The sequence below is a fragment of the Zosterops lateralis genome (genome assembly GCF_965231275.1).
Source record: "Zosterops lateralis genome assembly, chromosome: 23".
In the NCBI taxonomy this organism is placed as follows: domain Eukaryota; kingdom Metazoa; phylum Chordata; class Aves; order Passeriformes; family Zosteropidae; genus Zosterops; species Zosterops lateralis.
In genome coordinates this window covers 236,588-248,490 of record NC_139783.1, presented here as the reverse complement: position 1 = coordinate 248,490, position 11,903 = coordinate 236,588, and the positions used below count along the sequence as shown (strand labels likewise).

Below are 11,903 nucleotides of genomic sequence, written 5' to 3'. Positions count from 1 at the left end.
AGCACCCCCCCATAAATCCCCTCAGAGACCCCCCCAAAGCCCCTCAGGACCCCCCAAAGCCCCCCAAAATCCATCAGGACCCCCCAAATCCCCTCAGGGCCCCCCCGGTGGGGGCAGCCTGCCCGTGATCCTGTTGGTGCCCTCCAGGACCCCCCCCTAAATCCCCTCAGAGACCCCCCAAATCCCCTCAGGACCCCCCAAAGCCCCCCAAATCCTGTCAAAGACCCCCCAAATCCCCTCAGGGCCCCCCCGGTGGGGGCAGCCTGCCCGTGATCCTGTTGGTGCCCTCCAGCAGCGCGTTGTGGATGTCCTTGGCCCCGGCGATCTGCGCCTTGAGCAGGGGCAGGTATTGGCTGTAGGGGAGGGGCTCCGAGGCCGGGACCCCCCCGGGAGCCCCCTCGCCCTTGGGGGCCGCAGGGACCAGCCCCGGGGCGTGTTTGGCGCTGTCAAAGCTCTGGGACAGGCACTCGTGGGCCAGGCGCTGAAAAAATAGGGGTGGGGGGTCAGTGGGGGGGTTTTGGGGGGGTCTTGAGGGGGTTTCAGGGGGTTTGGAGCAGATTTGGGGGGGTTTGGGGGGGTCTTGAGGGGATTTCAGGAGAGCTGGACGGGATTTGGGGGAGTTTGGGAGGGCTGAGAGGGGTTTTGGAGCAGTTTGGGGTGATTTTAGGGTTATTTGGGGGATGTTTTAGGTTATTTTTGGAGTTATTTTGGGGTTGGTTTTGGGGTTATTTTTTGGATTATTTTTGGGTTATTTTTGGAGTATTTTTGAGGTTATATTTGGGTTATTTTTTGGGCTATTTTTGGGCTATTTGGGGGGTCATTTTTGGGTAATTTTTGGGGCTATTTTTGGGTTATTTTGGGGATATTTTTGGGTTATTTTTGAGGTTATTTTTGGGTTATTTTGGGGGTTATTTTTGGGCTGTTTGGGGGGTTATTTTGGGGGTTATTTTTGGGTTACTTTCGGGTCATTTTGGGGTGAGTTTGGAGTTATTTTTGGGGTATTTTTGGGTTATTTTGGGGCGATTTTTGCGGTATTTTTGGCTTATTTTTGGGGTCATTTTGGGGTTATTTTTGGGCTATTTCTGGGGTATTTTGGGGCTATTTTTGGGTGATTTTTGGGGTGATTTTTGGGCTATTTTGGGTCTCTCTCTGACTCACCAGGCACAGCTCCAGCTGGTCACAGAGGGCGTAAAACTCCTCCAGGCTCTTGTCAAAGCGCTGCAGGGCCCCGTCGGCGCTTTTCCTGCAGGAAACTGGGGATACTGGGGGGACTGGGGGGACTGGGGGGACTGGGGGGGACTGGGGGGGACTGGGGGGACTGGGAGGGACTGGGGAGACTGGGGGGACTGGGGGGACTGGGGGGACTGGGAGGGACTGGGCTGAAATGGGATGGACTGGGATGACTGGGAGTGTCACTGGGATGGACTGAGGGGACACTGGGATGAACTGGGATGAACTGGGAGGTCACTGGGATAAACTGGGAGGGCACTGGGATGAACTGGGATGAACTGGGAGGTCACTGGGATAAACTGGGAGGGCACTGGGATGAACTGGGATGAACTGGGAGGGCATTGGGATGAGCTGGGATGGACTGGGGGGTCACTGGGATGAACTGGGATGGACTGGGATGAACTGGGGGGTCACTGGGATGAACTGGGAGTGGACTGGGAGTGGACTGGGATGGACTGGGAGGGACTGGGAGCGTCACTCACTGTCCGTTGTCGATGTTGGAGTTCTGCACCAGGTTCTGGGCCGCCACTTTCATCAGAGTCTGGGGGACACGGGGGGACGATGAGGGGCCATGGGGGGACATGGGGGGACCCCCAAAAACGCCGGGGGACCCGCCTGGATGGACACGCCCCCTCCGGGAAACCCCGCCCATTCCCAGTGGAAAACCCCGCCCATCATATGCATAAACACCGCCCATCATATGCATAAACTCCGCCCTCCCCGGCGTAAAACCCCGCCCATTCTCTGAGCAAACCCCGCCCATTCACATGCATAAACACCGCCCATTCCAGGCGGCAAACCCCGCCCACTCCCGCTCTAAGCCCCGCCCCCTTTGCTAAGCCCCGCCCACCTGCAGGCTCTCCTTCAGCTGGGGCAGCAGGAGGCGGAACCGCTGAACGGGATCAAAGTCCTGCGCCTGCGTGGCCGCGGCCTGTGCGGGCAGCGCGGGGCCCTGTGAGGCCCCCGGGGGCGGCCCCGGCCCCGCTCCGGGTCCCGCCGCCGCTCCGGGTCCCGCGGGGGCCGCGGGAGGCCCCGGGCCCGGCCCGGCCTGAGGCGGCGGCGGCGCCGCCATGGTGTCCGCGACTTCCGGCGCGCCGGGGAGGAAGTGACGACACTGAGAGCGCGCCGGAAGCGGAAGTAGCCGGCGAAGATGGCGCCCACCATCCAGACGCAGGCGCAGCGCGATGAGCCCGGGCACCGGTAACGGCCGTGACGTCACCGCCGTGACGTCACAATGCCGCCCGCCGAGCTGGGGGGGGCGAGGGGGGAAGGGTGGGGAAGGGTGGGGGGCTTCCCGGCTTCCCCCGTGACGTCATCGCGGTTTTTTGGGGGGGAAAGGCGAATAACGGGGGTTCCCCGGTGACGTCACGGAGACGTTCTGTGACGTCATGATGCGCCCCCCACTCTCCGCAGGCCGAGCTCGCACCGGACCCTCCCGGAGAGGTGAGTGAGGGGGGTCCCGGGGCGGTTTTGGGGTGAAATTCCCCATTTTTGGGGTGAAATCCCCGATTTCTGGGGTGAATCCCGGTGATTGGGGGTCCCCGATCCTCTCCCCGCCAGGTCCGGGGTGGTTTGCCGGGTGAAGTTCTGTAACAGCCTCCCCGACATCCCCTTCGACCCCAAATTCATCACCTACCCCTTCGACCAGAGCAGGTACCGGGACACGGGAGGGTTTGGGGGGAATTTGAGGAGATTTCAGGTGTTTTTTGGGTGATTTTGGGGTGGTTTGGGGGTTGGTTTTAGGGCTGATTTGGGGCTGATTTCGGGCTGGGTTTGGGGTGTTTTTCAGGCTGATTTGGGGCTGATTTCAGGGTGGTCTTTGGGCTGATTTTGGGCTGATTTTGGGGCTGATTTTGGGCTGATTTCGGGCGGGTTTGGGGTGATTTTGGGGCTGATTTTGGGGCTGATTTCGAGGTGTTTTTGGGCTGGTTTTTGGGCTGGTCTGGGAGTGTTTTGGGGCAGTTTTTTGGTTGTTTTTGTGGCTGTTTTGGGGCTGATTTCGAGGTGCTTTGGGGCTGGTTTGGGGGCGGGTTTTGGGCTGATTTTGGGAGGTTTTGAGCTGATTTTGGGTCTGATCTGTCCCCAGGTTTGTGCAGTACAAGGCCACGTCCCTGGAGAAGCAGCACAAACACGATTTGCTGACGGAGCCCGACCTGGGGGTGACCATCGACCTCATCAACCCCGACACCTACAGGATCGACCCCGGGGGTGAGCGGGGCTGGGACCCCCAAAACTGACCCCAAAGTGACCCCAAACTGACCCCAAAACTGACCCCGACACGTACAGGATCGACCCCGGGGGTGAGGGGCTTGAACTGACCCCAAAGTGACCCCAAAGTGACCCCCAGACTGACCCCGACACCTACAGGATCGACCCTGGGGGTGAGGGGGCCAAAAACTGCCCTAAACTGCCCAAAACTGACCCTAAAAGTGACCCCAAAGACCCCCAAAGTGACCCCAAACTGACTCTGAACTGACCCCTGGGGGTGGGTGGGGTTGGGACCCCAAAATTACCCCAAAACTGATCCCAAAGTGACCCTGAACTGACCCTAAAAGTGACCTTAAGATTGACCCCAAAGTGAGCCCAAACTGACCCCAAAGTGACCCCAAAACTGATCCCAAAGTGACCCTGAACTGACTCCAGAACTGACCCCAATCTGACCCTGAAATTACCCCAATTTTGGGTCTTTTTTGCCCAAATTTGGGTTTTTTTGCCCCAATTTGGGGTTTTTTTCCCAAATCTGTTTATTTTTTCCCCAACCCGTCAGTGCTGCTGGACCCGGCTGACGAGAAGCTGCTGGAGGAGGAGATCCAGGCCCCCACCAGCTCCAAGAGGTGACCCCAGACCCTTTTGGGACCCCCAGACCCTTTTGGGGCCCCAGACCCTTTTGGGACCCCCAGACCCTTTTGGGGCCCCCAGACCCTTTTGGGGCCCCAGACCCTTCCTGGGATCCCCCAGACCCTTTTGGGATCCCCCAGACCCTTTTGGGGCCCCCAGACCCTTCTTGGGATCCCCCAGACCCTTTTGAGACCCCAAAACCCCTTCCTGGGATCCCCCAGACCCTTTTGGGGCCCCCAGACCCTTTTAGGATCCCCCAGACCCTTTTTGGGGCCCCCAGACCCTTTTGGGATCCCCCAGCCCCTTTTGAGACCCCAAAACCCCTTCCTGGGATCCCCCAGCCCCTTTTAGGGTCCCCCAGCCTCATTTTGGGGTCCCCCAAACCCTTTTTGGACCCCCCAAACCCCATTTTGGGATCCCCCAGACCCTTTTGAGACCCCAGAACCCCTTCTTGGGATCCCCCAGCCCCTTTTAGGGTCCCCCAGCCTCATTTTGGGCTCCTCCATCCCCTTTTTGGACCCTCCAAACCCCATTTTGGGGTCCCTCAGCCCCATTTTAAGACCCCCAAATCCCACTTTAGGATCCCCAAATCTTTTTGGGGTCCCCCAGCCCCTTTTAGACCCCCCCAACCCCATTTTAAGACCCCCCCAACCCCATTTTTGGCGTCCCCAAACCCCTTTTTGAGACCCCAACCCCATTTCTGGGATCCCCAACCCCATTTTTGGGCTCCCCAAACCCATTTTTGGTGTCCCCAACCCCATTTTTGGGGCCCCCAAACCCATTTTTGGGTCCTAAACCCCATTTTTGAGACTCCAACCCCATTTTTGAGACCCCAAACCCATTTTTGAGACCCCAATCCCATTTTTGGTGTCCCCAACCCCATTTTGGTGTCCCCAACCCCATTTTTGGGTCCCCAAACCCATTTTGGTGTCCCCAACCCCATTTTTGGGGTCCCTAAACCCATTTTTGATACCCCCAACCCCATTTTTGATGTCCCTAAATCCATTTTTGGGGTCCCCAACCCCATTTTTGGGGTCCCTAAACCCATTTTTGATACCCCCAACCCCATTTTGGTGTCCCCAACCCCATTTTTGGGTCCCCAAACCCATTTTGGTGTCCCCAACCCCATTTTTGGTGTCCCCAACCCCATTTTTGGGGTCCCCAACCCCATTTTGGGGGTCCCCAGGTCCCAACAACACGCCAAGGTGGTGCCCTGGATGCGCAAGACCGAATACATCAGCACCGAGTTCAACAGATACGGCGTGTCCAACGAGAAACCCGAGGTCAAGTGAGTCTTTTCGGGATTTTTTTGGGTGTTTTAGGGGTTTCTGAGGTTTTAGGATTTTTTTTGGATTTTTTTGGGATTTGTTGGAGATTTTTTTAGGGATTTTTTTGGGGTTTTATTGGGGGTTTTTTGGGTTTTTTGGGGTTTTTTTTGGTGGGTACATCAGCATTGATATGACGTGTCCAACGAGAAACCCGAGGTCAAGTGAGTCTTTTCGGGATTTTTTTTTGGGGTTTTTGGGGTTTTAGGATTTTTTGGGAATTTTTTTGTGTTTTTTTGGGGATTTTTTGGGACCTTTTTTGGGAGGTTTTTTGGGGAGTACGTCAGCACCGAGTTCAACCAATATAATGAGAAACCCGAGGTCGAGTGAGTCACTTTGGGGGTTTTTTGGGGTGTTTTTTGGGTTTTAGGATTTTTGGGGGGGGGTTTGGGCAGTTTTAGGGTTTTTTTAGGGGTTTTGGGGGGTTTTTTGGGTGATTTTTGGGTGGTTTTTGGGGTGTTTGGTGGTGATTCTCTGGATGGTTTTTGGATAATTTTGGCGAGATTTTTGGGACAGTTTTGGGGTATTTTTGGTGAGTATTTTGGGATGATTTTGGGGCAATTTTGGGGACAATTCTGGGGCAATTCTGGGACAGTTTTGGGGACAGTTTTGGGGTGACTTTGGGATAATTCCAGGGCGATTTTGGGGACAATTTTGGGACACTTTTGGGGTAATTCTGGGACACTTTTGGGAATATTTTGGGGAATATTTTGTGGTAATTTTGGGGACAGTTTTGGGGTGATTTTGGGACACTTTCGGGGACAGTTTTGAGGCGATTTTGGGATAATTTTGGGGCACTTTTGGGGACAATTTTGGGGACAATTTTGGGGCGATTTGGGGACAATTTTGGGATAATTCTGGGGCACTTTTGGGGACAATTTTGGGGTGATTTTGGGACACTTTGGGAATATTTTGGGGAATGTTTTTTGGTGATTTTGGGGGCAAATTTGGGGTGATTTTTGGGAGTATTTTGGGGTAGTTATGGGACAGTTTTGGGGTGATTTGGGATGATTTTGGGACACTTTTGGGGACAATTTTGGGGTGATTTTGGGGATATTTTGGGGACAATTTTGGGGTGATTTTGGGGATATTTTGGGACACTTTTGGGGATATTTTGGGGACAATTTTGGGTATAATTTTGGGACAATTTTGGGACACTTTTGGGGATATTTTGGGGACAATTTTGGGGTGATTTTGGGGATATTTTGGGACACTTTTGGGGACAATTTTGGGTATAATTTTGGGACAATTTTGGGACACTTTTGGGGATATTTTGGGGACAATTTTGAGGTGATTTTGGGATAATTTTGGGACACTTTTGGGGATATTTTGGGGACAATTTTGGGGTGATTTTGGGGATATTTTGGGACACTTTTGGGGATATTTTGGGGACAATTTTGGGTATAATTTTGGGACAATTTTGGGACACTTTTGGGGATATTTTGGGGACAATTTTGGGGTGATTTTGGGGATATTTTGGGACACTTTTGGGGATATTTTGGGGACAATTTTGGGGTGATTTTGGGGATATTCTGGGGCGATTCTGGCGTGAGCCCAGCGCTCTCCCGGCAGGATCGGGGTGTCGGTGAAGCAGCAGTTCACAGAGGAGGAGATTTACAAGGACAGGGACAGTCAAATCGCCGCCATCGAGAAAACCTTCGACGACGCCCAGAAAGCGGTCGGGGCTCGGGGGGAATTTTGGGGGGATTTTTGGGGGGATTTGGAATTTTTGGGGGGATTTTGGGGGATTTTGGGGTCGATTTTGGGATTTTGGGGGGATTTTGGAGATTTTTGGGGGTGATTTTGGAAGTTTTGGGGGCGATTTTAGGGATGGTTTGGGGATTTTGGGGGGATTTTTGAGGAGGTTTTGGGATTTTTGGGAGGTTTGGGGCTGATTTTGGGATTTTGGGGAGGTTTTGGGATTTTGGGGATTTTTGGGGGGGTTTTGGAGAGTTTCAGGGTTGATTTTGGGAGGTTTGGGGCTGATTTTTGAAGTTTTGGGGGTGATTTTTGGAGGTTCTGGGACGATTTTTGGGATGGTTTGGGAAATTTGGGGGGATTTTGGGGGAAGTTTTGGGATTTTTGGGGGGATTTGGGGGGAGTTTTGAGGGATTTGGGGATTTTGGAGGGATTTGGGGATTTTGGGTTAATTTTGGAGAGTTTTGGGCTGATTTTGAGAGGTTTGGGGAGGATTTTCAGGATGATTTTGGGTGATTTTTTGGCTTTTTTTGGGTGAGTTTGGGACCCATTTTAGGGGTTTTTTTGAGGGCTGATTTTGGGGGGTCTCTGGGTGGGTTTTTAGCTGGTTTTGGGGAGGATTTTGGGGTTTTTGGGGCTGTTTGAACCCCCGTTTCCCCCCCAGATCACTCAGCACTACAGCAAACCCCGCGTCACCCCCCTGGAGGTGATGCCCGTCTTCCCCGACTTCAAGGTGGGTTTGGGGACCCCAAAATTCAAATTTTATCCCCCCAAATCCCCGTTTTCCATCTCCGATTTTTCCCCATTTTTTGCCTTTTTTTTCCTGTTTTTTTCCCTTTTTTTGTCCTGTATTTTTCTCCTTTTTTTCCCCATTTTTTCCCTGTTTTTACCCCATTTCTTCCCCATTATTCCCTCATTTATTCCCGATTTTCCCCCTTTTTTTTCTCATTTTGTCCCTGTTTTGTTTCTGTTTTTTCTCCATTTTCTCTCATTTTTCCCCTGTTTATTTCCCCCATTTATTCCCCATTTCTTCCCCATTTTTTCCCCACTTTTTCCCCATTTTTTCACCATTTTTTCCTCCCCATTTTTTCCCCATTTTTCCCCATTTTTCCCATTTTTCCCCATTTTTCCCATTTTTTCCCCATTTTCCCCCCATTTTCCTCCATTTTTCCCCATTTTTTCCCCATTTTTTCTCCATTTTCCCCCATTTTTCCCCATTTCCCCCCATATTTTTTCCCTGTTTTTTCCCATTTTTTTCTCATTTTTCCCTATTTTCTCTCCCATTTTCTCCCTGTTTTTTCTCCATTTTTCCCCATTTTTTCCCCATTTTTTCCCCATTTTTTCCCCATTTTTTCCCCATTTTTTCCCATTTTTTTTCTCATTTTTCCCCATTTTTTCCCCATATTTTTCCCCATTTTTCCCCATTTTTTCCCCCATTTTTCCCCCATTTCCCCCCCCATTTTTCCCCGTTTTCCCCCATATTTTCCCTCACATTTCCCGGTTATTTCTCTCCCCAGATGTGGATCAACCCCTGTGCCCAGGTGATCTTTGACTCGGACCCGGCGCCCAAGGACACGTCGGGCCCGGCGGCGCTGGAGATGATGTCCCAGGCCATGATCAGGTCTGGGGGCCAAAAACACCCAAATTCCTGCTTTGGGACCCCAAAATGCCCCAAATTTCTGTTCTGGGACCCCAAATTCCCCCCTGGGACCCCAAAATTTACCCCCAGGACCCCAAAATCCCCCAAATTCCAAACCTGGGACCTCAAAAATCCAAATCTGGGACCCCAAAATCCACCCCTGGGACCCCAAAATTCCCAAATTCTGCTCTGGGATCCCAAAATACCCCAAATTCCTGTCCTGGGACCCCAAATCCCACCCTGGGGACCCCAAACCTCCCAAATTGCAACCCTGACCCCCCAAATCTCCCCTCTGACCCCCCAAATCCCCCCTTTAGGGGGATGATGGACGAGGAGGGGAACCAGTTCGTGGCCCTGGGGACCCCAAATCCCCCAAATCCCCCCTCTGACCCCCAAATCCCCCCTCTGACCCCCCAAATCCCCCCTGACCCCCCAAATCCCCCCTTTAGGGGCATGATGGACGAGGAGGGGAACCAGTTCGTGGCCCTGGGGACCCCAAATCCCCCAAATCCCCCCTCTGACCCCCAAATCCCCCCTGAACCCCCAAATTCTCCCTCTGACCCCCCAAATCCCCCATTAGAGGGATGATGGACGAGGAGGGGAACCAGTTCATGGCCCTGGGGACCCCAAATCCCCCAAATCCCCCCTCTGACCCCCAAATCCCCCCTGAACCCCCCAAATCCCCCCCAAATAGGGGCATGATGGACGAGGAGGGGAACCAGTTCGTGGCCTATTTCCTGCCCGTGGAGGAGACGCTGCGCAAACGGAAACGGGACCAGGAGGACGACGTGGACTACGCCCCCGAGGACGTGTGAGGGACCCCGAAAACTGCCTTGGGGGGGCCAAAAATCCCTCTGGGGACCCCAAAAATAGCCTTGAGGGGCCAAAAAACACACCTGGGGGGGTCAAAAACACACCTGGGGGGCCAAAAATCCCTCTGGGGACCCCGAAAACAGCCTTGGGGGGCCCAAAAACCCCCTGGGGGGCCCAAAAACAGCCCTGGGGACCCCAAAACCTCCCTGAGGACCCCCCAAAAACCCTGCAGGACCCCAAAAAACTGGGGAGGGGGGTCTCAAAAACCTGGAGGGGACCCCAAAATCCCCATCCCCTCCCCAGGGTCATTTTTTTGGGATTTTTGGGCAGTTTTGGGGTGAATTTTTGGGCAGTTTTTGGGTGATTTTTGGCTCATTTTTTTCGGGATTTTGGGCAGTTTTTGGGGCTCCCCGGGCCCTCCCCGAGCCCCCTGTGTCCCCCTCCCCAGGTACGACTACAAGATCGCCCGGGAGTACAACTGGAACGTGAAGAACAAGGCCAGCAAAGGCTACGAGGAGAATTATTTCTTCATTTTCCGCGAGGGGGACGGAGTTTATTACAACGAGCTGGAGACCAGGTGGGGCTGGGGGCTCTGGGGGGGCACTGGGAGGGTCCCTGAGATGTTTTTGGGGGTCCCTGAGGGGTTTTGGGGGGTCCATGAGGTGGTTTTGGGGCTCCTTTGGGGGTCCCTGAGGTATTTGGGGGTCCCTGAGAGTCCCTAAGGTGTTTTTGGGGGTCCCCGGGCTGGTTTTGGGGCTCCCTGGGCTGTTTTTGGGGGGTCTCTGATGGTCTGGGGGGCTCCCTGATGGTCTGGGGGTGTCCCCTCGGTATTTTGGGGTCCCCCTGACCCCCCTGACCCCCTTTTCCCCCCGCAGGGTCCGGCTGAGCAAGCGCCGCGCCCGGGCCGGGGTCCAGTCGGGCACCAACGCCGTCCTGGTGGTCAAACACCGCGACATGAACGAGAAGGAGCTCGAGGCCCAGGTGGGCTCCGGGGCTTTGGGGAGGGGTCTCAGGACCCCCCAGGACCCCCCTGACCCCCCTGCCCCCCCAGGAGGCGCGCAGGGCGCAGCTGGAGAACCACGAGCCCGAGGAGGAGGAGGAGGAGGAGATGGAGGCGGAGAAGGAGGCGGCGGGATCAGGTTTGGGGGGGGCCTGAAATCCCACTCCTCAAATTGTCCAAAATACCCCTACCTCAAATTATGCATCCCCAAAATCCCCCTCCTCAAAATCCCCAAATCCCCCTCCCCAAATTGTCTCCATTCCCAAAATCCCCCTCCTCAAAATCCCCAAATCCCCCTCCCCAAATTCTCCAATTTCACACCCCAAATCCCCATCCCCGAATTCCCCCTCCTCAAAATCCCCCCTCCCCAAATCCCCCCTTCCCCAATTCCCTGCCTATTCTGGGGGCTTCCAGCCCCCTTTGAAGACCCCTCCCCAAATTCCCTCGTCTCCAAATCCCCCTTCCCCAATTCCCTGCCCTCTTTGGGGGTGTCCCACCCCCCTGACTCCCCCTCCCCAAATTCCCCAAATCTCCCCCTCGCAGACGAGGAGCGGCCCAAGGGCAGCGAGGAGGAGGAGGAGGAGGAGGAGGAGGAGGCCGAAGGCTCGGGCTCGGAGCGCGGGGGCGGCTCCTCCCGCAGCGAGGATGAGGATGAGGAGGAGGAGGAGGAGGAGGAGGAGGAGGAAGAGGCCAGGGGGGCCCGCGGGGGTCGCCGGGGGGGCAGCGACGCCGCCAGGGCCGCCCGCGACCAGGAGGAGATTTTCGGCAGCGACAACGACGAGGAGGAGGAGGAGGAGGAAGAGGAGGAGGAGGAGGAGGAGGAGGAAGGCAGCGAGAGGGGGGGCCCAGCCCCTCACAGCCCCCCCAGGCTCAGCCCCAGCGAGGAGGAGGAGGAGGAGGAGGAGGAGGAGGAGGAAGAGGAGGAAAGTGGCAGCGACGGCTCCGAGTCTTCCAGCGAGTGAGGAGGGGGTGACACCCCAAAAAAATCAAATTCCACACTCACCAAAATCCCCCCCTGGGCTCCTCCAGCGAGTGAGGAGGGGGTGACCCCACACCCCCCAAAAATCCAAATTCCACACTCAGCAAAATCCCCCCCAGGGCTCTGAGTCCTCCAGTGAGTGAGGAGGGGGTGACACCCAAAAAAATCCAAATTTCACATTCAACAAACTCCCAAAAATCCAAATTCCACACCCAACAAACTCCCCCTGGGCTCCTCCAGTGAGTGAGGAGGGGGTGACACCCCAAAAAAATCCAAATTCCACACCCAACAAAATCCCCTGGACGTGTTTTTGGGGGTAAAAAATCCCCCCCACTCCAAAATCTCCCACACCCCAAAATCCAAAATTCTCCCCACCCCAAA

The 11,903-nt window shown here is 54.9% G+C and overlaps 2 protein-coding genes across 2 annotated transcripts; one reads left to right on the top strand and one right to left on the bottom strand.

Annotated features, from left to right (window-relative positions):
* Positions 1 to 209: 209 nt before the first annotated feature.
* On the bottom strand, positions 210 to 2,334 carry MED29 (mediator complex subunit 29). Its single transcript, XM_083877236.1, has 4 exons — positions 2,081 to 2,334; positions 1,713 to 1,771; positions 1,159 to 1,243; positions 210 to 481 (listed from the first exon to the last, which is right to left on the bottom strand). The coding sequence occupies exons 1-4, from the start codon at positions 2,300 to 2,302 to the stop codon at positions 239 to 241; spliced, it is 609 nt and encodes a 202-aa protein (XP_083733362.1). The 5' UTR covers positions 2,303 to 2,334; the 3' UTR covers positions 210 to 238.
* Positions 2,325 to 11,597, top strand: PAF1 (PAF1 homolog, Paf1/RNA polymerase II complex component). The gene is made up of 14 exons (XM_083877232.1): positions 2,325 to 2,430; positions 2,644 to 2,673; positions 2,791 to 2,883; positions 3,317 to 3,438; positions 3,998 to 4,064; positions 5,255 to 5,356; positions 6,966 to 7,071; positions 7,756 to 7,824; positions 8,609 to 8,712; positions 9,425 to 9,541; positions 9,992 to 10,120; positions 10,419 to 10,524; positions 10,595 to 10,682; positions 11,087 to 11,597. Exons 1-14 carry the CDS (start codon positions 2,381 to 2,383, stop codon positions 11,503 to 11,505), a joined length of 1,602 nt encoding a protein of 533 aa, XP_083733358.1. The 5' UTR covers positions 2,325 to 2,380; the 3' UTR covers positions 11,506 to 11,597.
* Positions 11,598 to 11,903: the final 306 nt, after the last annotated feature.